This window comes from Vombatus ursinus, unplaced genomic scaffold (genome assembly GCF_900497805.2).
Source record: "Vombatus ursinus unplaced genomic scaffold, bare-nosed wombat genome assembly UNPS02014924.1, whole genome shotgun sequence".
NCBI lineage: Eukaryota > Metazoa > Chordata > Mammalia > Diprotodontia > Vombatidae > Vombatus > Vombatus ursinus.
The window spans coordinates 1,617,637-1,643,844 of NW_020954702.1; the positions used below are offsets into that span (position 1 = coordinate 1,617,637).

General features: G+C 34.2%; 1 protein-coding gene across 6 annotated transcripts in view; it reads left to right on the forward strand.

Moving 5' to 3' along the window:
- The window catches only part of USP25 (ubiquitin specific peptidase 25), a 193,148-nt gene that overhangs the window by 142,867 nt on the left and 24,073 nt on the right, over positions 1-26,208 (forward strand). For all 6 annotated transcript variants that reach the window (XM_027843603.1, XM_027843605.1, XM_027843607.1 and 3 more), the window contains one exon: positions 20,328-20,506. In XM_027843603.1, the coding sequence (XP_027699404.1) occupies positions 20,328-20,506 (179 nt within the window). The remainder of the gene's footprint in view (positions 1-20,327; positions 20,507-26,208) is intronic.

A 26,208-nucleotide genomic window follows, 5' to 3' on the forward strand; every position in this document is an offset into this window, starting at 1 on the left:
AAATCTGAAGACCATACACTATTTTATTGTTCTTTTTATACTTAATGCTCTGTAGACTGTTGTTCAGGAGGATTAAAATGATTGCTTTTTGTAATTTAATGGGTATTGGGATGTAACCTGAAGATTCATTGAAAGCAACTTCGGAATAACTTAAGTAGCAGAAAGATAACAGGAATGACATATACCTCATCCTTTTCTCAGATGGTTTTAATTTCTTCTGCTAATACTTATCTTCTGAAAGCTTTTCATTCAGTGTAGTATGCCTATCTGATATCATCTCATTGTTTGAATACATTGTTCTTAAATTTTTATGGATCGGTATCATGTAGAGGTGGTCATGGGCAATAGCTCTGTCTAAAAGGATGCTCTAGTTCCTTGCTTATAGAATTGTGGTACTTTCAATGATATTTAGGTTTGTATTCACAGTGTGGATATTTGTCATCTTAGTTTATAAAAAGATAATGACCTTCTGGGTTATAATTAACCAAATGATAGTATATTTATAGGTATTCTGGTAGTTACTAAATTTTGGTACCCTACAGTGATTGATGCATTGTACAGTTTAGTTTCCACTACTTGCACAGTTTGAATCATTAATTAAGTTTGGATTCCTAAAGAATAATCTTTTTTCAATTTATGGCAGTGACTTTATACTGAATCATCCTAAACAATTCTATTTCTATAAAAACACCTACATGACTCAGCCATTTGTTAAACATTTTTTTTTTATCAAATACATTGTTGGTTGAATTTGTGCGCGTCACACAAGGAATATCTTTTGATTCCACTCTTGGTTAAAATTTAAGACCTTTCTTAGAGTCTACCCAGAGATAAGCCACTTTGTTTTACACTTGATAAATACAGTCAGTCAGTAAACATTTATTAAGCACTTGCTGTATGCTAGTTTCTGTGCTAAAGTATATTCAGAGGAATATACCCATTGGCAACCTTTTCAATTGCTTTGTGAGGTCTACTTGTTCAAGAAGTTTTTCTGTAAATTTTAACTGGTTTTTCATGTGTTCTGAAAACATCCTTTTCCTCCTTTTTGACAAGGAAGTGTCCATCTTTCTACATCTGCTTTAGGGTGATAAGCCCAGTGTTTTAATTAGAATTTTATGTGTTTGGACACCTTCTAGAATTGTTTTTTTCCTTTTTGCCATCCAAAAGTATAAATTAAGACTGGCATTGCATAGGTTTTAATTACTCTAAATATATTCTTTCCGTTACTTTTGACATGAAGATGCCAGTTAGTGTCTTGACAAAGAAAAAGTCTTCATTTTCTTTGATAGTGTTAGATTCAATGTGTTTTGACTGGAGAAGTCCAAAGTATCTTAGTATGATCTTTATCTGCTAGTTCAATATGACATCAGGATTAAAGCCTTAAGTCTATTTCTTTCTTGACATATATTAAGAATTTTGCACTTACTGAATCCAGATCACATTTTGATGTCATTGGCAAAAGTTTTCATGAGATGAAGTAGCTTTTTAATTTGCTTTTCAGTGGAGCTATGTAATTTCCATGTAAGTCAATAAATATGTTGTTTGGATGTGACTTCCTATGACTCATTCAGGAGATCCATAGTGAGCTATCCCTGGATGATGTCCTGTTTTACATCAGTTGTTCTTGACATATTGTTGATGGAATGTTTTAAATAGAAAACAGTTTTCCAGGAGAATATCAAATATCCTAACATTTTCATTGTTCTTGGATTTATGTTATATATTTTCAATCTGACAAAGTCATGAGTACAGAACTAAGGCTTTGTAATATTTAATAAAGGTGATGTGAATGCCGTAATTTGGGCTTAATTTGCTCAATAATCACTGAATTGATAATGATTTGCTCTTTACAGCCTGGGAATCTTTGGCTCACCCCTTTTTGTTTCTTAGACAAAATGGTATTTTCTTGTGTTTATTGATACAAGTTGTTTTTAGTATATAGTACCTAAATAGGTATTTGACCTACATTTATACAGGTGACTAATTGTTCTTATCCTTGGCTAATAAATATGTGACACTTTCTGTTAATAAAGATGAGATTGGTCTTTCACCAGAAAGGAAGCTGATAAAGTTCTTTGTTAATATTTCACATATCAGTGTGAAGCATTTGAGCCACTAATTGTGGATTTCATTCAGAGCCACCACTTTCTGGTTTTGCAGAAAAGCTAGAGTTGCCTCCATAGACGTAACTTCTGTCATTCATTATCTTAAACTTTATATTTCATGTTTGTTCCAGCTTGCGCTTTCATTGTGTTGGTCTTCCTTAAGCCACATAGACTACCAAGTACCAAGATTACCACATCTTCCTTCAGGGGCTCTCTTCTCTCATTTCTTTGCCTTTGAAGCCTCTGTAGTGTGATTTTTCATTGTTGTTGAGTTGTTTTATTCTTTGCATGTCTTTGATTCCTTCTGTGGCCTTAATCATTTGACTTTCACTTTCAGTATTTGATTAAGGATATCAGGAATTTCTGATATTCTTTTATTTTCTGGATTCCATTTCACATTTTCTCTTTGTTGCCTTTGATCAGACAATATGGTATTCATTTTCTACGACATGGAATGACTAGATATTAATGATATCTTCCATTGTCTTTCCAAAGATCTTCAAAAGTGTTCAAGCTACCTCTCCCATTCTGGTATTTGATGTCTGTCATTAGGAGTTTTCCTGAATAGCTCCACATTTTCTCCTATAAGCCTTACCATGGAATATATAGCAGCATATACTGTTATATACAGGTCCTGAAATGTTTATGCGCTTTCTGTCAAATATTACTAGAACAAATATTCATTCATGATAGATATATCAGATACCAATGCCAGCTTTAAAAAAAATATTTTTTTTTGTTTTGTTATCGTTGGTCTATCATTTGGATTCCTGTCATCAAACTTAAAAAGGGCTCTTCTAAATTCCATTCTAAGTATGCCCATCTTTTCAAAATCATGTGAGATATCACATTACTTTTCACCATCTTTTTCATTATTAGGTGATTTGCATTAAGTATAGATTTTTAATACCTTCAGGTTCTTCCACATTTCCCTCTCCAGATTTAAGTAACTCCTCAATTTCCGCTTTTATTTCATCTAACCTGGGTTTAGGAATGAAGTTATTTCTTACGATTGCCATGCACTGATCTGCAATAAGTTGTTGTGTAACTTGGAGCTGAGGATATCGTTGACACAAAGCAGAATGAAGTCCTTGCCTATAACTGGTAAGATCTGTTTCTAATTTTGTTATGATGAAGTATTGGTGCATAATAAAAACATTTACATCATCAGTTCATTTCATGGGCACTCATGGTATTCCCACTTTAGTGATCAGTGTCATCTGCACCAAAGCATTTCTGGCAGGTGGGGTGTTGGCGTTCTCACATATCTTGCCTTCTTGTCATAACAGAACATGAACAATACCAGTTGCTGTACTCTCCTCCATGTTCAGCTGATCATCATCTGACTAGACATAGTCTGTAGCCCTGTACTATCCCATTTGTTTTGTTGACTCTTAGTGGCATTTACATTACACTAACCTGAGGGCTGACCAAATCAGTGGTGTTACCAGAGCCCAGTTTGCCAGCAATTCAGGGTTCCTGTCAGGCTTTTACACCCGCTATCTTAGAGCACACAGAGTAATTGCTGTAGTACATCACCCTAACTGGTATCTCGCTCCTTTCTCCCTCTTTCTCCCCTCTTTCCTCACCATGAGGAGGTGGTGGTTGTTTTCTCGTTATTTTGTTCTCTTGTTGTTTTGTTCTCTTTTTTGGGGGCGGGGGGGAAGTTTAAGTAGAAGATAAATAAGTTGCTATTCTATTATTATTCTTTTGAACTTTAATATTCGACTAACATTGATTTATTAAACTAGCACTTACTATATGCCAGGCACTGTGCTAAGCAATACAAATACAGTGCTAAGGAATACAAAGAAAAAGCAAAATAGTTCCTGCCCCTAGGGACTTCACATTCAAATAGGGGTAAATAACATGTAAATAACTGGGTATATGGAAGATACATCAAGAGTGAATAGAAGATAACCTTAGAGGAGAAGGCTGGCTGCTGGAAGGACCAGGAAAGACCTCTTGTATTAGTTGGCATTTGAGCTAAATCTTGAAGGAAAACGGACATCCTAACAGGTGAAGAGGGAGAGTAATCGAAACATGAGGGAAGAACCAGTACAAAGGCATGGAAATGGGAACTATGTGTGAAGAACAAGTAGTCCCATATGGCTGTACATGGAGAGAAGTAATCTATAAGACTGGAAATAAAGTAAAAGGCCCGGTTTTGAAGAGCTTTAAATATTAAACAAAGTGGTTTATATTTTGCTCCTAGAGGCAATAGGGAGCTACTTGAATATAGGATGGATTTGAGGAGGGAGATGTTGCTTGAGAAAGGGATACCAGTTAGGCTTTTGTAGTATTCTAGGTGAGAAGTAATGAAGTCCTCAAGTAGAATGATGGAGTATGAGTAGAGAAAGGATATTGAGATGTTGTTTAAAAAAAAAAAAGATGACAAGATTTGGTGACTTACTAGATATGAGCAATGAATAAGAGTGAGGAGTTGAGGATGACAAGGTTGTAAACCTGGATAACCTAAAGGATGGCGGTGGCCTCAACAGAAACAGGGGAAAAGGACAGAAACATTTTTTGAAAGGGGGAAAGATGGAGAGAGATAATGAGCTCTGTTTTGGACATGTTGAGTTTGAAATTCCTATAGGATATCCATTTTCAAATGTCCAATAGATGGTTGTTGATGTTGATGATAGAGCTCAAGAAAGAGAAACAAGGGTCTAGATATATAAATCTAGGATTCATCTATTTAGAGATGACAATTTAACCCGGGGAGCTGATGAGCTGATGAGATCACCAAGTAAGAAAAAATGGAAGAGGCCTCAGGACAGAGCCTGACGAAGGAGGGACTGGGGGGGGGAGGGGAAGGGTATCCTATGTACTTTTGGATAGGGACATAAAATTAGTGCTTAAAAGCATGATCATCATCCATAGACTCACTGACTATATCCTCAGTGTAATTCCAGTAGCAGGCAGAATCACAGGGATGATATATATCCTATTCTATTCTCATATGATTTTCATTTCTTCTGTTAGATATTTGTATCTTGAAATCTTTTTTGTTTCATGTTGATTAGAAATGATGGTTATTTGGCATAACAATACCTATTAAAACACTTAAATTTTTAAATCATTTTATATATTTTTTTTCATTGTTCTATATGGGCAATTATTGACCATGGTTCAGTGTGTGATAATGCTACATTTCCAGTACCATTCATTGGACAAGTTCTCAAGGATACTTTGAGTTTGATTTATAGTACAGAAATCTGTCATTTTTCTGTCCATGAAAGTATAGCAAGTTTCTGATATATATATCTAGACACGAGGTCATATAAAATTTTTTTTAATTATGCAGTTATTTGTTATATAGTTTCTATGATATTCTTGTATAAAATGCACTGATTGTTGTTATCATAAACATTTCATCTCTTTGAAAGAATTCTTATAGAAACAGACTGTAACATAGTATAGATAAAATAATTTTTTGGTAGTTGAATAAAAGTGTTAGGATGTAATCTTAAGTTCTATAGGCTTACCAGAAGCATCTTTGATACAAATCCCCTTTCCACATGATTTCTGTTTCTATTGCTAGACTTTTGTATTTTGAAAGATTTTCATTTCATAGCTTGGAGATTATTCTAATTTGGTATGATATCTACTAAAAAATTTTTTTTCTTAGGTTTTCATGTACCAGTTTTATATCTATATGATTGTGGGCAATAATTAGCTCTCTAGTAACGGTCTAGTTATAGTACAGTTTATTGGTTAAGTTGTCTAGGCTATTTTCAGGTCTATATTTGTTACATGGTAATTTGTCATTAATTAATCCATGAAGGACAGCAAACTCCTGATGTATAATTCTAACAATCAGGTCATGGCTTGGTATATATTAGGTTAGTGTCAGATTTCTGCAGCTTAGGGAGATGTGTTATGTGTTTTCTTTCATTTCCTTGCTTAATCTACATGTGTTACAAAATCTGAATTCCTTAAGGATAATCCTTCTATAATTTGTAATAGTCTAGTGTAAATTGTGTTTGGCTCAGTTCTGTATTAGTACAAATTATTCTACAAATAAATCCAAATAATAATCATTTGTTCAATACTTCTTTTTCAGCTTAGTGTTGACTTAATTCATGTGGATATTGCCCATGGGTGGCCTTTTGATTCCGTTCTGGGATTATAGAATGTGGGGCTGGGGGTTGTAACTTTCTGAAACTTTTGACATATCCATTGGTATGTATCATTTATTACTATTGCTTGGTGAGGAGATTTTTGCTTATTCTAAAAATATTTCTATAGATTTTTAAAAATCTGTTTATTACGTACACTAAAGATTGTTACGCATCTTCTTCCCCTTTTTGGCAACAAAGTATTAATCTTTCTGTAGCTGTCTTGTGGTTTCTGGGTTTAGTTAATATTGCATAGATTTCTGTTAGAATATTTTCTAAATCTGATATGTGGTTGATTTACAGTTTCAAAGTATACATTAATGCTGGTATTGCATAGGTGTCAGTTGTTTTAAATGTGTTCATTCTGTTCAACATTGATTTCAAATGCTAATCAGCCTCTTAAAATATTCAGCCATAACCTTTTGGATGTCTTTATACTGGATATTTTTGACTTGGAGGAAACCAAGGTATGTATAAAGTATTTACTTAATCTGTTGAACACACCATGACCTACAAATGCAATCTGAAGCCTTCAGTCTCTTTCTTTCCGTAGCACACATTAAAAATTTTACACTTGTCAAAGTCCAAATGATTTTTGAGATTGTAGAGAAAGGACTGCGTAAAATGAAGAAACAATTTAATATGTTTTTGAATGCAGCTTTATAGCTTGATATAACTCAAGTGAGAAATACTGAGTAAAGTATTTTGGTTTTATGCTGTCTTTTATGTGGGAGCCTTATTCTATTTAGAATCAGTGGGTTTAAGGCTAGAGAGAACCATAGAAAATAGTTTTCCATGTGGATATAAAATACTCTACCCTTTTCATTATAGTTGGGTCTCTTCAATGTATTTGTAGTACATAAATAATCCATGAAAGTGGCACATGTTGGAATAGTCACCAAAGGCTAAAAAATGTTGTGCTTTCAGTTAGTTTGTTCACTAATTACCAAATTGATAAGAAATTTCTCTTAACAGAGCTGGGATTTTTTGGCTGTTGTTGTTGTTGTTGTTGTTTTGGTGAGGCAATTGGGGTTAAGTGACTTGCCCAGGGTCACACAGCTAGTGAATATCATGTGTCTGTGGTCACATTTGAACTCACGTCGTCCTGACTTTAGGGCCGGTGCTCTATCCACTATGCCACCTAGCTGCCCCTGGATTTTGTTGTTGTTGTTTTTCAATATATTGATTTCTTGTATTAAAAGAGGTTTTTTAAAGTGGTACTACTGTTTGAACACTTTGTATAATCTACATAAATGTGTTATTGGCCTATATTTGAAAGTTTTACAGATGTTCTCATTAGGTGGTAGTAGATGTGTGATGCATTCTGTTTATAAAAATAAATAAGTAAAAAAGTAGGATCCAGCTTATGTTTGAGAAGAAACTGATAAAAGTTCTTTTCTAGTAATTCATGCGCTACTATGAAACATTTGGGCAGCTAAATATCACAGTAGATAAAGTGTTGGGCCTAGAGTTAGGAAAACCTGAGTTCAAATGTGACATCAGACATTTACTAGCTGTTTGACCATAGTCAAGTCACTTAACTTCTGTTTGCTTCAGTGTCGTCATCTGAAAAATGGAGTTAATAATAGAATCCACTTCCCAGGGTTGTTGCTAAGATTAAATGAGATAATATTTGTAAAGCCCTTAGCATCCTGGCACGTAGTAAGTACTATGTAAATGTTAGCTCTTAAGTATTAGCCATTATTTGAGCCAGTAATTATGGATCTTCACTTTTGATTCACTCTCTAGTCTGCTTCACCTTCATACAAGCTGCATTGCCATTGGGTAACTTTCTTACCCTCTCCCTCTACCTTTCAATATCCCCTCTATGCGTTGTCTTCCCTCATTAAAATGTTAAGTTCTCTGAGAATAAGGACCATCCTGTTTTATTGGTTTTATATCTCTGTCCCTTATCACAATGCCTGACACACAATATTTAACAAATAGTATTTCTTTCTGTCTATTTATCCATCAGTCTAGTCTTATTCAGCCACTTATTTTGCAGAGGAGCTAGAGTTTCAGTTACTCTTTTTGACATAACTGTTTTGTGGTCCATTATCTTAACCGAGTGCAAACTTTATATTTCTCATTTAAAGCAACTTGGATTTTTTGGTGTTGTATGTGTAGCAACCATGTAGAAAACTAGAGATTTTTCACATCTGCTTGCTTTGGTGATTTTATCTCTCCTCTGATTTCTTTACTTCTCAAGCCTCTGTAGTAAAGTTTTTGATTGATGTTGAATTATTTATTTTATTCTTCACAGTTACCTTAATCTTTTGACTTTTTCTTTCAATTAATGACTAAGGGAATCTAAGATTCCTTGTGTACTTTAGTTTTTCCTGATTCCTTTCCACATTTTTTTCTTTTTGTCTTTAATTAGAAAATATACTATTGAGGTTTTATTTCATTTACCTGGTTAGATGTTAAAGACATTTTTCAGTGATTTTCCCTAGATCTTCAATAGCTCCTTCAAGTCTTTCCATTGTGTTGTTTGGTGACTTTCCTTAGGAATATTCCTTCATAACTCCAACTTTCCTCTTCTGGTTCTTGCCATGGCAACAACAGCCAAACCACTATCTACAGGCCTGGAAAATGCTTTTACACTTTATGTCAAACACTGAGGAAGAATGCATTCATTCATAAGGGTTATTGTTTTTAAAAATGTAAAAATTAAACTTAGTTTCTGGGCCATACAAGAACAATTCATGGACTGGATTTGTCCACAGGATGTAGTTTACTGGCCTAGGTAACAGCTTTTTTGAATTGCACTGTTTTAGTATATTTGGTCTGCTCATTGCATGGTCAAACACCATAAGGGCTTTTTCAGAATTCCAATGTGTTCAACCCATCTACTTTCACAAATAATTTTAAATATTGTTTTTGTTATCCTTTCCATTGTTAGGTATAATTGCAGAAGTTTGTATTAAAGTGAAGATTTTTGGTAACCTCAGGGTGTTCAGTTTTTCCAGGGTTTTCATAGCTTTTCAGTTTCATCTCTTATTTCATCTATTCTAGAGTTAGAGATGAAGTTAATTATTATGACTTCTCTGTACTGAACAGCAATGTATCGATATATTATATAGAGCTAAGGGTATGATTGACAAAACAGAAGCCCTTGTATATAACTGGAAAGGTTTGTTTCCAGTTTTTGTTTTGATACAGTATTGGCATAGAATGAAAGTATCCATATCTTAAGTGCATTTTAGATACACTCTTTGCTTGCTTTGATAGTCAGTGGCATCTATACCTAAGCCGATGCTTTTTTCCAGCCAGTGTTGTATTAGTATTTTTGCTATGTTCTGGTGTATCTTGTCTGTCTTGTGGTACATGAATGAGTACTTTAGTCATCATCCTTGTCAAGCTGATAATTATAACAAAGTCAGGTAGTGCCACCCTGCAACCTTATGGTGCCCCATATATTTCTTATAATCATCATCTTAGATTATCAGTTTCATCACCAGGACCCAGAATTCATTTCACCACTGTTTCAGGATTCCTGCAGAACCTTTATAGTTTCTGTAGCACTCGCAGAACGCCATCTCTATAAATTCCTGGCTGATATTCCCTTTGCACTCTGCCCTGACCAACATGGACTTCAGGGTTAGGCTTTTAACAGGGTGATTGTATCCCCATTATTGTTATTGTTGTTGTTGTTGTTGTTATGCCATTATTATAGACACCATCATTATTGTCATCTTGTTCTTGTCTCTGGAGTTTATATAGAAATGGTATAAAGACAAGTTTCTATCCCACTCTTACACTTGTATGATTTTTTTGTAGTTAAATACTTCATACTATTATTTCATGTTTGTGATTTCTTTTGCTTTCTATATTTTAAGGGCTCTTCATTCCATGTAGTTTGGAGACTATAAGTGTCCAAAGTGGTGACATATTTACCATCTCTTCATCAAAAATCGTAATATATCTGTCCTCGAATTCAGGAGGCCTGGAAACATATCCTTTCTCTAATACTCACTGTAATACCTTGAACAAGTCACTTAGGTTTCTTGAGCATCAGTTTCCTCAGTCTATAGAATTAGAATAATAATACCCAAAGTCTATCTCTCACGGTTGATGTGAGGCTCAAAAGAAGTAATTCATACACACACACACACACACACACAACGCGCGTGTGTGCGGGTGTGTATTAGCTCTTTGCATTTAATCTTTGGCAAATCACTTAACATCCTACATCTCATTCTGCATATCTTTAAAGTGAGGGGATTGGAATCAAACAATCTTTACTCCTCTCCATCTTGCTCTAAAATACTGTGATTCTAATCCTTAGTTGTAACTTAATCTAATCCTGTTGAATTATTGAATTAAATAAGAAAGCAGAAAGAAGTAGGTTCTCCTTGGAAAAGGAAAAAAAGATTTGGCAGAGTTGGTTTTATCATGCACTCCAAGACATTTAAAAAAATACCATTTTTCCTAGTACATTTGTTAATCTTATACACAGTGTTCATAATAATAATTTTTTTAAAGACCACTGTGAAAATAATTATAGATTGTGTACCAGTATCTGTTTTAGAAAATAAAGAGGTAGAGAAGTTCTGCAAACAACTTGAATGCTTTTTCATTCATTCATTCATTCACACATTTATTCAGAAGGGCCTTCAAATTAAATCAGCATATTGATATTCATTGGCTTCCATGGAAAACTGGAACTAGATGAGGATGTGAAAAAAATATTTTAGAATAAGAGTGAAAGAGGTCAAAAATCTATAAACTACAAGAAGCCCTCATTCTGTTCATTGTGAATACCATTATCAAGAAAAGATTAGAAGAATCTGCATATGGAAAACACTGAATTACTTCTCCCAACTTACCACCCCCAAATGAAATTGATTATATTTTAAGAGATAGCAGCAATTCCCTATTGATGTGGGAATCATTCCTAGATCAGTTATCTGTGTACAAATCAGCTACTAATTTGACCATGTGAGAATTAGTACAAAGTTTGAAGAAAGAATACACTGAGAAAAAGATATGGCATATGATTAAAACGCAAGGGAACAGTAGATAGGAAGAGATTGAATATAAGAGAAAATGAATGATGATCATAGGGATAGTTTACCAGACAAGTTGTGAGATGAGAGGGACTCAGAGCAAGGAATTATGTAAAGGGATTTACCTCAACAAAAAGTTCCTCTCTTCATCTGAGGCTAGAGTGAAGGAAGAGAGAGAGGGAGATGTCTAACTAGGAGGGTAAGTAGAGGGAGCACTCAATGAATGGTCTATTTTTTTTTTAGTGAAATATGAAGTTTCCTCCGTATGAACTGAGGAAACTGATGGTCAAGAAACCTAAGAGGGTAGGAGAGTTAAATAATTGCTCCCTGACCTATTTGTAAAAGTTATTCATAATGAAAAATGGGATATGTATTTGAGAAAGGACATAGACACTGGTTACAGTAACTTAATACGGAAGTTTAATGGATATAAATCAGTTACCATAAGGAGCAGAGGCTCGGAATTCAGGGTGCAAAGGTGCAACTAGGCCAAGCCATCCTACCCCAGTGTGCAAGCTGCCAGCCCCAGAGGCCCTGGCGCAGAAAGCCAGTGACCAGACGGGACAGCGTCCCCTGTGCCCCAGGAGCAGGGCTCAACTTTTTAAAATGAGCAAAAAACAAAGAGCCCAGACCATAGAAAGACATAGAAAATCAAACCACAAACTCAGAAGAGGACAACAATGTCAAAATGCCTTCATGTGAAGCCTCAAAGGGAAATGTGAATTGGTCTCAAGCCCAAAAATCAAGTAAGAGGGGAGAAGAAAAATTGGGAAAAGAAATGAGAGCTATGCAAGAGAATTATGAAAAAAACAGTCAACAGCTTGGAAAAGGAAGCACAAAAATTGACTGAAGAAAACAACTCCTTAAAAAATAGAATTGGCAAAATGGGGAAAAAATCCACAGAAGAAAACAACTCAACTCATTTAAAAGTAGAATTGGCCAAGTGGAAAAGAAGGTACAAAAGCTAACTGAAGAAAATAACACTTTAAAATTAGAATTGGGCAAGTGGAAGATAATGACTCTATGAGACATCAAGAATCAAACAAAATCAGAAGAATGAAAAAAAATAGAAGAAAATGTAAAAAACCCATTGGAAAAACAACTGACCTAGAAAATAGATCCAGGAGAGATGATTTAAGAATTATTGATCTACATGAAAGCCATTATCAAAAAAAAAAAAAAGATGTCATCTTTCAGCATCTGTCAAGAAATTATCAAGGAAAGCTGCCCTGATGTTCTAGAACCAGAGAGCAAAACAGTCACTGAAAGAATCCACTGATCACCTCCTGAAAGAGATCCCAAAATGAAATCTCCAAGGGATATTGTAGCCAAATTCCAGAATTGTCAGGTCAAGGAAAAAATACTGCAAGCAGACAGAAAGAAACAATTCTAATATCAAAGAGCCACAGTCAGGATTATACAGGACTTGCCAGCTTCTACGTTAAAGGATCAGAGGGCTTGTAATGTGATATTCCAGAGAGCAAAGGAGCTTGGATCACAGCCAAGAATCAGCTACCCAGCAAAATTCAGCATAACCTTTTTATTTATTTATTTACTTTGGTTTATCAACAATCACTTCCATATGCTTTTGAGCTTAAAATTTTTCTCCCCCTTCCTCCCCACCACCCTCCCCAAGACAGCGCACAATCTGATAAAGGCTATACATATACATTCCTATTAAACATATTTTCACATTAGTGATGTTGTAAGTAAGAATTAGAACCAATAGGAGGAACCACCAGAAAGAGGAAACAAAACCAAACAGAAGAAGAAAAAAAATAGCAAATTGTATGCTTTGATCTGTATTCAAACTCCATAGTTCTTTCTTTGGATATGAATAGCATTTTCCATCACAAGGCCTTTGGAGATGTCTTAGCCATGTATTGCTGGGAAGGGTTAAGTTTATCAATATTAGTCATCGCACAACGTGGCTGTTACTGAGTACCACATTCTCTTGGTTCTGCTCACTTCACTCAGCATCAGACCATACAAGTCTTTCCAGGTTTTTCTGAAGTCAGCCTGTTCATCATTTCTTATTGCACAGTAGTATTCCATTACATTCATATACCACAACTTGTTCAGCCATTCCCCAGTTGATGGGCATCCTCTCAATTTCCAGTTCTTTCAACATAATCTTTCAGGGGAAAAGATGGACATTCAGTGAAATAGGGGAGTTTCAAATACAAGACTCAAGAGAAGCATAAAAGGGTAGCACTGGAAAAAAAACCAAAACATATGTTATTCAATAAGATTAAACTATTTACATCCCTACATGGGAAGATGATACTTGTAACTCTTAAGAACGTATCTCTAGTAGAGCAGTTAGAAGGAGTATACTTAGACAGAGGGTGTGACTATAAGTTGACTTTGATGTAATGATAAAGAAGATTAATTAATAGATTAAAAAAAGGATTGAACTGGGAAAAGAGGAAAGGGGGAGGCAGAATGAGGTAAATTATATCACATGAAGAGGAATGAAAAATCTATTACAGTAGAGGGAAAGAAGAGAGGGAATGAGTATTGTTTGAACCTTATTCTCATTGAATTTGGCTCAAGGAGGGAATAACATACACGCTCAGTGGGGTAAAGAAATCTATCTTACCCTATAGGGAAGTAGGAGAGGAAAGGGAAAAGAAAAACAGGGGAGAGCTGATAGAAGGGAAGGCAGATTGAGGGAGACAGTGGTCAAAAGCAAAACACTGATGAGGAGGGACAGTGTGAAAGGAAAGAGAGAGAAAGTATAAACAGGAAAAATAGGATGGAAGTAAATACACAGTAAGTAATCATAACTATGAATGTGAATGGGATGAACTCTTCCATAGAACAGAAGCTGATAGCAGAGTGGATTAAAAACCAGAATCCTACTATAATTTACAAAAAACACCTTTGAAGCAAAGAAACACAATCAGAGTAAAGGTAAAAAGCTGGAGCAAAATCTGTTATGCTTCAGCTGAAGTTTAAAAAAAAAAAAGCAGGGATAGCAATCCTGATCTCCGGCAAAGCAAAAGCAAAAATAGATCTAATTAAAAGAGGCAAGGAAGGAAACTGCATCTTGCTATAAAATACCATAGACAGTGGAGTAATATTAATACTAAACATATTCACCAAGTGATATGGCAGATTCTTAGCAGAGAAGTTAAATGAGTTAATGGAAGAAACAGAGAGCAAAACTATACTAGTGAGGGACTTCAACCTCCCCCTCTTAGAAATAGATAAATCTAACTACAAAATAAGTAAGAAAGACGTTAAGAGGTGAATAGAGTTTTATAAAAGTTAGATATAAAAGACTTCTGGAGAAAATTGAATGGGGATAAAAAGGAATATACATTTTACTCAGTGGTGCATGGCAGCTACACAAAAACTGACCATGTATTAGGGCATAAAAACTTCACAGTCAAGTAGAGAAAGGCAGAAATATTAAATGCATCCTTTTCAGATCATGATGTAATAACAAATTACATGTAATAAAGGTCCATGGAAAGATTAAAAATTAGTTATAAACTAAATAATCTAATCCTGAAGAATAGGTGGTCAAACAATGAATCATAGAAATAATAATTAATTTCATCAAAGAAAACGACAGTAATGAAAAAACATACTAAAACTTATGGGGCAGCCAAAGCAGTACTTAGGGGAAATTTTATCTCTCTCATTACATATGTCATTAAAGATAGAGAAAGAGGGAAATCAGTGAATTGGGCTGGCAATTTAAAAAGCTAGAAAAAGAACAAATTAAAAATCCTCAATTAAATCTCAGATTAGAAATTCTGAACCTCAAAGGAGAGATTAATAAATTGAAAGTAAGGAAACTATTGAACTAATAAATAAAAGCTGGTTTTATGGATAAAATAGATAAATCTTTGGTTAATTTGATTTTTTAAAAAAGAAGGAAACCAAATTAGCAGTATCAAAAATGAAAAAAGTGACTTCACCACCAATGAAGAGGAAATTAAAGTAATAATTAGGAGCTAATTTGCCCATCTGTATGCCAATAAATCTGACAATTTAAATGAAATGGATGAATATTTACAAAAATATAAATTAGTCAGATTAACAGAAGAAGAAATAAAATACTCAAATAACCCCATTTTAGAAAAAGAAATTGAATGAGCTATCAGTGACCTCCCTCAGAAAAAATCTCCAGGGCCAAATGGATTTACAAATATATTCTACCAAGCATTTAAAGAACAATTAATTCCAGTACTATATAAACTATTTGGGAAAATAGGCAAAGAAGGAGTCCTACCAAATTCCTTTTATGAATAAATATGGTGCTGATACCTAAACCAGGAAGAGCCAAAATAGAGAAAGAAAATTATAGGCCAATTTCCCTAATGGCTATTGATGCCAAAATTTTAAATAAAATATTAGCAAAGAGATTATAGCAATTTATCATCAGGAGAATTCTCTGTGACCAGATGGGATTTATACCAGGAATGCAGGACTGGTTTAATATTAGAAAAACTATTAACATAATTGACCATATCAATAGCAAAAGTAACAGAAATTTATATGATTACCTCAATAGATGCAGAAAAAACTTTTGACAAAATACAGCAGCCTTTCCTCTTAAAAACACTAGAGAGCATAGCAATAAATGGAGCTTTTCCTAAAATGATAAGTAGTATCTATCTAAAACCATCACTCTTTGCCAATGATATGATGGTATATTTATGGAATCAAGTAAAAAAATCTTTGTGAAATTATTAATAACTTTAGCAAAGCTGCAGGATATAAAATAAACCTACATAAATCATCAGCATTTCTATATATTACCAACAAAGTTCAGCAGCAAAAGATAGAGAAATTCCATTTAAAATAACTGTAGACAACACAAAATATTTGGGAGTCCACTTGCTAATACAAACCCAGGAACTATATGAACACAATTACAAAACACTTTTCACACAAATAAAGTCAGATCTAAATAATTGGGAAAATATCAATTACTCATGGGTAAGCCAAGCTATCAAAATAAAAATGGTGTTTCTACCTAAATAATTTACTTATTCAATGCCATACCAATCAAACTATCAAAAAATATTTTATAGAGCTAGAAAAAATTATAACAAAATTCATCTGGAAAAACCAAAGGTCAAGAATATCAAGGGAATTAATGAAAAAAATACAAAGGAAGGTGGCCTAGCCGTACCAGATTAGGAATAAATTAAGTACACAAGACACAGTAGTAAATGACTATAGTAATCTACTGTTTGATAAACCCAAAGACTCTAGTGTCTAAACCCAAAGACTCTAGTGTCTAAGATAAGAACTCACTATTTGACAAAAACTGCTGGAAAAACTGGAAAATAGAATGGCAGAAACTAGGCATAGATGAACATCTCACACTGTCTGCTAAGATGAGATCAAAATGGATACATGATTTAGACATAAAGGGTGATACCGTAAGCACATTTGGAGAACAAGGAATAGTTTACCTGTTAGATCTATGGAGAAGGGGAGAACTTCTGGCCAAATAAGAGATAGAGAACATTATGAAATACAAAATGGATAATTTTGATTACATTAAATTAAAAAGGTTTTGCACAAACAAACCAAACACAACCAAGATTAGAAGAAAAGCAGAAAGAAGGGAAGCAATTTTTACAGCCAGAGTCTCTGACAAAGGCCTCATTTCTAAAATATATAGAGAACTAAGTCAGATTTATAAGAATACAAGTCATTCCCCAATTGATAAATGGTCAAAGGATATGAATAGGCAGTTTTCAGATGAAGAAATCAAAACTAACTAAAAGCAAACTGTAGTCATATGAAAAAATACTCTAAATCACTATTGATTAGAGAAATGCAAATTAAAATAACTGAGGTACCACCTCACACCTATCAGATTGGCTGATATGACAGGAAAGAAAAATTTAAATGTTGGAGAAGATGTGGGAAAATTGGGACACTAATGCATTGTCAATGGAGTTGTGAACTGATCTAGTTATTCTGGAGAGCAATTTGGAACTATGTCCAGAGGGCAGTCAAACTGTGCAGACCCTTTGATTGAATACTACTGCTAGGTCTGTATACCAAAGTGATTAAAAAAGGGAAAAGGACCTCCATGTACAAAAATATTTATAGCAGCTCCTTTATGCTAGCATAGAATTGAAAATTGAGGGATTGTCCATCAGTTGGGTAATGGCTGAACAAGTTGTATATGAATGTAATGGAATACTATTGTGCTAAATGATCAACAGTGGATTTCAGAAAAACCTGGAAAGACGTACATGAACTGATGCTGAGTGAAGTGAACAGAACCAGGAAAACATTGTATATAATAACTGTAACACTGTATGATGATCAACTATGATTGACTTCTCAGCAATGCAGTAATCCAAGACAGTTCCAAAAGATTAATGAGAGAAAATGCTATCCATATCCAGAGAAAGAACTATGGAGTCAGAATGCAGATTGAAGCATACTATTTTCACTTTTTTTGTTTGTTTTTTTTTCTTTCTCATGGTTTTTCCTTTTTGTTCTGATTCTTCTTTCACAACATGACTAATGTGGAAATATGTTTCCATGATTGCATATGTATAATTTATATCAGATTGTTTGCCATCTTCAGGAGGGAGAAAGGAAGGGTGGGAGGAAGGGAGAAAAAATGGGAACTCAAAATCTTTTAAAAAATGAATGTTGAAAATTATCTTTACATGTAATTGCAAAAATAAGATTCTATTTACAAAAAAAAAAATTATTCATATTTAGCATTCTTGTTTCCAGTATCCAATTCAGAACCAGAACATTACGCACCAGTCCTGACTAGGAACCCAGAACACAAACAAGTATCTGTCTCCTGATTCTGAATTATTCCATGTTATATAGCTAAGTACCTGGGAAGCCTTAACATTAGGTATTTACTATCTCGAATTAATGATTTTTTAAACTTGCTGGCTCAATACCTTTCCTGATTTTTTCTGTCTGATGCCTGCTTCTGTCATCACAAGACCATAAAGCCAAAGTCAACTGGTATTTTTCTCTTATTGCTAGAAAACTCCTACTGCCTTCTTACCCAGTTTCTGTCATTCATTGGCACCATCTGCTATCATGCCCTGCTCTCCCAACCCCTCAGATCATCTCTTCTTTAGGCTAACCATCCTTATTTTCTTCACTTGGTCCTCATGTAGCATAAATTTAAGACCTTTCATCATTGTTGTTGCTTCCTCTAACTGACCACTAGCTTATTCAATGTCTTTCCTAAACTGTTAGTCCCAGAACTGAACAGTTTGATAAGTCGGATCTCAGTAAATTATATATAATAGGACTTTTACATCTTTATTCCTAGACATTATCCCTCTCTTAATGAGGTCTAATATCTTATTGACCTTCTGGACTGATACGCACTTCAGAACAAAATACAGGTACTCCACCCCACCCCATCCCAAAAGTCAGTCAAAGCCATATCTCCAGCACTGATTTTTTCCCATTTTAGACTTAGATCACAGACCCATAGATTAAGAGTTGGATCAGGGGCCCTAAGATTCATCTACTACAGCACCTTCATTTACCTATAAAACTGAAGCTCCAAGAGGTTCAGGTATTTGCTGAAGTTCATATAGACAATAAGTGACAGAATATGGATTTGAACCCAGACCCTCTGACTTAAAGTGCAACACTCTTTCTACTGTACCATATCATCCTTACTGGAAAGATGATATGTCAAAGTTGTTTTATGGAGTAATTTTCACCTCTTTGATTATTAATACTTTTGAACAGTTTTTCATATAGTTATTAATAGCATGTATTCCTTAAAAAAAAAAAAACTTTATTCAATCCTTTGGCCATTTATCTAGTAGGAATTAGCTCCTTATTTTATGGATTTATGTATATTCTGTCTGTATTTTGGATGTCAGGCTTTTGTTTAGGCAAAAGAAAGCAAAGCAACCAACATTTATTAAGGATATCCTATGTAAGTTCCATGTACAGTGCTAAGCACTGTAATATAAGCAAAAGGAAAATCTCCGCCCTCAAAGAGCTTACATTCTAGGGGTAGATAAAACACAAATGAGACCTAAAAAAAGAAGAGATTGGGGGAAGAGAAGATACTTTTGTGGGGTCATGGTATTGCAACCTGTAAAGTCAGTGGCAAAACTGGGAGAGAAATGAAGACTGGCTGCCCTGGATCTCCTCAAAATGGAGACCCTAGGAGGAATGGAAGAAGGGGGCTGACATGATGGAAGCATGGATTTTCCAAGGTCAGAAGCCCCCGGGTTCTGAGGGAAAGTAGTAAGATGAGAGCTAGCTAAGGCATCATGCTGCTGTTATCACCTTATACAACTATATAGTTATTCAACTGTGACATAATTTAACCATGCTGAAAAGACTATATTTGTATAAGCAAATAGATGTGAAGAATTTTGTATAATCCTTTATTACTTTTAAAGGTACCCAGATTTCTAACTCTGATTGGTCAACACTCATAGTTAAGCTAATGCGGAGACAATCCAAGTTACTTTTTTTTTTTAAGTATAAAATAGTCTGGGATGTTATAATAGGGATTTTTTTGAACAATTTTACTTAATATAGTTCAGACTCATTTAAATTTTTTCTAGCACTTTTGTAAAGGATGAGTCTGTCAAGCAGGTTTTCCTTTCCTAATCTTGTATGAGCAGTTTAGCTGATTGAAATTTAAACACATACTTTTCATACCAACCCAGAGTAAATTTCCTCAGAAAATGTTTTATGTAGTCATAAATAACATGCTAAAAATATCAGAGATGATGAAGTTTGAACTTAGATGTATGTTTTAGTCAAGAAAGAATGATCCTTTTATCCTTATAAATTAGATGCTGTTGTATAACAGTACTTTATTCTTAGTGTTATTTACATAGGAAATATTTAAACCTAGAGAATATGGTTCAAAAATGAATTAATGTCACTAGAGATAAAGCACTCAATTAATCACTAAGAAAACGGATACAAAACATATATGTAGATATGATTGATTTCAGATGGATAGAAATAAGGAATAATTAATACAATATGTGTGATTACTCATGGTGTCAGGATTGTTTTTTGTTTTGTAATATATTGAACATTTTGTTTTCGCTGCCGTAATGGACGTTTCCTTTACATTTTTTTAGGCAATCAAATTGGAGTATGCAAGATTGGTAAAGCTGGCTCAAGAAGATACTCCACCAGAAACAGATTATCGATTACACCATGCAGTTGTCTATTTTATCCAGAACCAATCACCGAAGAAAATAATCGAGAGGACATTGTTGGAACAGTTTGGAAATCGCAATTTGAGTTTTGATGAAAGGTAATTAAGAAATGAAAATATTAAATTATTTTTTCTAATTTTCTAATATTATTAATAATTTGACATATTTTTAAAGTCATCTACTTCAAAAAGTCTTGTTGACTGTTGGCATTTCTAATCATCTTTTAAAATTTTCACTTAAATAATTCAACCCAGCTTTCATTAAACCATTATAATGGGGGAAAGTTACTTACAGATAAAGTCAATTCTCAATCCAAAGACATGATTTATTTAATATCTTCAATATCTCCTGCTTATACACTTTTAAAATGGGTTGAAAGGAAGTATGCAATAGTTCAGTTACAATAAATACCATTATAGTGAAATTTCATTATAACAGAAGTATTTTCATGCCTGAGATGATTCAAATAATATTTTACATAAAATTCCAGTGCAAGAAAACAATTCTTATAGTTCTGTGGGATTCATTACCACTTTATACAATGTATAGTTATGTTCAACTCTTCTCTCAACTATTTTCTACCCTCAGGTAACTATGTTAACATACTGAATTAAAGAAAAGTATATAATAAATGAAAATAAGAAGGGGAAGAATGCTGAAAAATAGTTCCTGATTAATCAAAAATAACTGTAGATGGTTTCATTAAATGTGTACATCTATATATATATGTGATATATATTATATATGTGTTATATGTGTGTATGTGTAGATGTACATATTTAAACACACACACACACACACACATATCACTAGTTCTCTTTCCATAGGGTATTGTGAAAGTCTTAGTGCTGTTTTAAACAGACATATCAGGCAGCTAGGTGGCAGAGTGAGTAGAGATTTGGAGGCAGGAAAATCTAAGTTTGAATTCTACCTCAGGTACTTATTTCCTGTGAGACCTTCATCAGATCACTTATCTTCTTTCACCCTCAGTTTATTCATCTTCTAAATGGCGATAATTATAGCACCTCCCTCATGGTTGTTTTGAGAAGCTAATTAAACTAAACCTTCAATCAGTATAAAAATGTTAGTTGTTGAATTGTATCATGGTCATCAAATATTTATGTTGTTTTGAGAGAGAACCCAGATTTATGAAAAAATGATGATGGGGTTGTGGAGACATAGAAAACTTAGGCCATCACTGTACTGTAGTACAATATGTGTATAGTTTTAATTGAGCAAATAAATGGATTGTAAATGCTTTTATAATTGATCTGCCTTAATTACTATAATACTCTTTCTTATAAAGTTGGGGATCAATAATAATTGATGATCAGTGATAATTATTTTATTGTTTAGTGGAGGGTTGGTTGTTTTGTTTGTAAGCAATGAACCTCTTTATTCAGATGCTATGTGTATTTTTTTTTCTGAAAATAAAAATCACTATCACTCTCATTTGGAGGATAAAAAGAAATTTTAGTTTAGTCTTCCAAAAGTTTTACCCATTTCTCATAGAATCTCATAGTTGGAAAGGACTTTCGGAGCTATCTATTCCAGTTTCTATTGGCGAATTCTCTTTGCAGTATCTCCCACAAATGATCTTCTAACTTCAGCTTACATGTCTTCCCCACCTTGTAACCTGTCCACACCTGTGATGAGGAGCTCACAATCCATACAGGCAACCCATTCCATTTTTAGACAAGTCTAATTGTCATGGAGTTCCTCATATTCAGGTAAAATCTATCTCCCTGTGACTTCCACTGATTAGTCTTGGGTTTGCTTTCTGGAGCCATAAAATTAATACAGTTCTTAATACAGTTTCTCTTTAACCTGATGGTCGTTTACATATTTGAAGACAACTATCTTTTCTGCGTATTAAGTGACACCACCAGAATGAAAGTTTATGTGGAAAAAAAAACTTTGAAGTTTTTGTTTTTGTTTGTTTGTTTTTTTTTGGTGAGGCAGTTGGGGTTAAGTGACTTGCCCAGAGTTACACAGCTAGTGAGTGTTATATGTCTGAGGCTACATTTGAACTCAGGTCCTCCTGACTCTAGGGCTGGTGCCCTATCTACTGTACCACCTAGCTGCCCCTTACTTTGAAGTTTTAATTCTAAATGCTTGATCCCAAGTTTAGTATTAATCTGCTATGTTGACCATTCTGAAAAAGAGAGGCCCCTTGGATATAATGATATACTGGAATACCACCACATTTAGAATCAGTATCTGGGTTTAAATCCTGGCTTTGCAAGTTTAGTAGCTGTGTGACCTTGGGTTAAACCATATAGTCTTTTTGGGTTTCAGTTTTCCTTTACCATAAAATGGGGGAAGTTAAACTAAATGTCTTTTAGATTTAGGATTCCATTTCTAAATCTTTGAGCCTTCTTGCTTGTCAAAGTACCTCTTAAAATGTGCTCAGAACAGAAAACAATATTCCAGATATGGTCTGATGAACACAAAGTTTAGTGGAACCATTTCTACTCATATTCAGACCAAGATTGCATTACTTTTTTTGGCAGCCATGTTACACAGTTGATTAATACTGAATTTGGAATTAATTGAAACCTTTAAATTGTTTTACATTAACTGTCATTTTGCTACATCTCTTTACTTGTGCAATGGATTTCTAGAATCTATATGAAGAATTTTGCAATTATCCCTTTAAAATTACATTTTATTAGATTTACACCTCCTTTCAAGAAGACTTCAGTCAGTCATTTATTAAGCACTTACTGATGGCTATCTATAAACAGAGGCAAATAGCCCTTCTCCCGCACATCTACTCCAACAAAACCGAAGTCACATCATATTGAATAATGATTAAGAATTGTAATAAGTAACTGAAATGACTGCAAAACTGCATAAATGTCATCCAGGAGCCCATGAGCTATTAGAAAAGGGACCCCACAGCAAAACCATTAGGAACAGAGACTAGCCAGATAAACTTATGGCTTTGAAAGAATTTATATCTTAAGCCAGCAAAAGCAAAAGAGTCCTCCAAGAAAACAGTAGGGGCATCAAAAATTGAAAGCATGAACCTTGTAGAAATGACAAGCAGTCTTAGCCTTGAGATTGGGACAGCTCAGGCCTAGGGTCTTAGAGGTACCTAACACTATAAAGCTGATGTAGAGGGCCATGAGATGTGAACAAGATATGTGTATATCAAAGATTTAAGGGGGCATAATCCTGGGAGGCAGTCAGCACATAAACCCAGACATCTTAGGTCAATACCAACCAGGGTCCCTAGACAAAAGCACAGTAAGGGGAAGAACCTGCCATTGGCATAAAGCCCCAATTCAGAAACTAAAGCTGGGGAGATGAGAAAACCAAAGAAGACATTGACAAGTTAAAAAAAATTGTTGCAAATCAAGAGATTCCTCCAAAAGAAGAAACAGGCAACTCTGATAATTGCAAACATTTAAAGAAAAACTTAGATTTTTATAAAAGGACCACATGAATATCTAGAAAAAATAAAGGAAGAGATAAAAAAAATGAAATAAAAGCTCTTGGGGGAAAGAATTGAAAGGAAAATAAATAATTTAGAAGATAAAGTGGTTATACCAAAAAGAAGGAAAAAGAGAAGGGGGTCACTAAAACATTTTTTAAAAATTCACAGAGGAGTACAGAGCTTAAAAAGGAAACACAGATAAGCAAGTCAGTTTTGAAAATAGCAAGTTGAATTATATACTTTTTGAAAAAACAAATTACATAAAATAAATCAATGGTTTTATATACAACTCTTTTGTGTTCTATTTTATATACACTTTTTGGGATGGAGGGGAAGTTAAATTTTTAAAAATGAATAAGTTATAGATCCTTATTCATCCAAACAACATACTAGCTATTTCTTAATAGCTATTTCTTCCAACTTAATGTATCTATAAATTTACCAGCATGCCATCAGTGTATTTTTGCAAGTTGAACTAAATAGAACTATGGTTAGCCCAGTGTCTTGCCCAAGAATAACAACAATAAAAATAATAGCAGCTACAGTTAGCATTTATATAGTACCTATTCTGTGCCAAATGCTGTGCCTAAGTATTTATGAATATTATCTTATTTGATCCTCACAACAACCCTGGAAGGATTTTTATTCAGTCGTTTTTTAGTCATGTCCAACTCTCCATGACCACGTTTGGGATTTTCTTGGCAAAGATTTCAGAATGGTTTGGTATTTCCTTCTCCAGCTCATTTTACAAATGAGGAAGCTGAGGCAAACAAGTAACTCGCTTGCAGCTCATAAGTGTCCAAGATAAGATTTGAAATCAGGTTTTTATGATACCAAGCCTGGTGCTCTGTCTACTGTACCATCTAGCTACCCAGTAGAAATCTCTATTCAGGATGACATCAGTTCGTTGATTAATAGCCTTTAAATGTAGTTATTTATCCATTTATTCATCTACCTTATTGTACAGCAAACGTTTTTTCAATCTTAAGAATTTGGGACCTTTTTGAAATCCAGATAATATAGTCTATAGCCTTCTCTGGCCTGGTAACTCTTAAAAAATGGAAATGAGTTTAGTCTGGTAGACTTGTGTTTAGTGAACTCAGAGAGCTCCCAAGGCTTTTTCCTAGGTCTTCTTCTTGCTCTGAATTCTCCCGAAGATACTAAAATACTTTTCAAACCTTTTAGCCCTCTATAGATGTCAGTTATCATCAGCTCCCATGGAAATATTCAGATGACTCATAAATTTATATATCCAGCCCGTGTCTCTCTCCTGAACTATAGTCTAACATCACCCACTATTTCTTGGATATCTCCATCTGGATCTACCATCAGACTCCCAAACTCAACATGTCCAAAATGGAACCAGTTTTCTCTACCCCCTAAATCTGTCCCTCCAAAATTCCCTGTTTCAGTTTCAAGCATAGCCATGCTACATTAGTAGTTATGCAACATTGGACAAATCACTTCTCTGGATCTGCTTCTTCTTCTGTAAAATGAAGGTATTATAATACATGAGAGGTATATGAGCCCTGGTGAAATTAAAAATACAACATTTCCTTATTTTTCCAGTCCTTGGTACCTCTTTCATTCTCCATGATACCTCAAAGGTCATTGATGGTGCTTCAGGAATCCCATCTATGAATTATTTTAGGTCCCTAGGACCTTAAAGTCTTTATATTTTAGAGCAATTAGATGCCCTCTTATTATACTTTTATGTATTTTTTACCAAGTTCTCCTTAAATAATTTTTGTTTGATTCTTTCAGTTCTGAAAATCATTCTCTTTGACAAGAAAGATGGAAACAGTTGAGTATTACTTTCTCCATGACATCTCAACATTACACAGTCTACTCTAAACAATAGTCCTGTCCCTCCTTTATACTTCATTTTACCCTAAATAGAATACTCAAAGTCTATTTTGGTTTTCCTTAGCATTTTTTTTTAAAGCTTTTGTTTATTCTGGGTGCTTGCCTTCATGCTACCTTTCTCATCCTTGGTTGTGTGCCTGTTTTTTCATTTTTAATATTTTAAAAACCAGTACACCCTTTTGAGTCACATTGGTCTTTCAAAATGAATCCCTCTTCTTTGTCAGGATCATTCACAAGTATATCATCAGAATTTGGTTTTTCAAAGCCTCTGATTTTTAATGAGGAACAGCTAGATGGATGGCTCAATGGATAGAACACTGGACCAGGAGTCAGAAAGACCTGAGTTCAAAGTTGGCTTAATTTGCTGAAAATTTTTTTTGACTGAAAAACAGCAACAATAATTCTTATTGAACTGTCATCCTTTTTTAGAGTCTTTGACTGAAATAGTTTCATTATTTTTCCTGAACTTATTTAAATCTGTGTTTCTAAAGT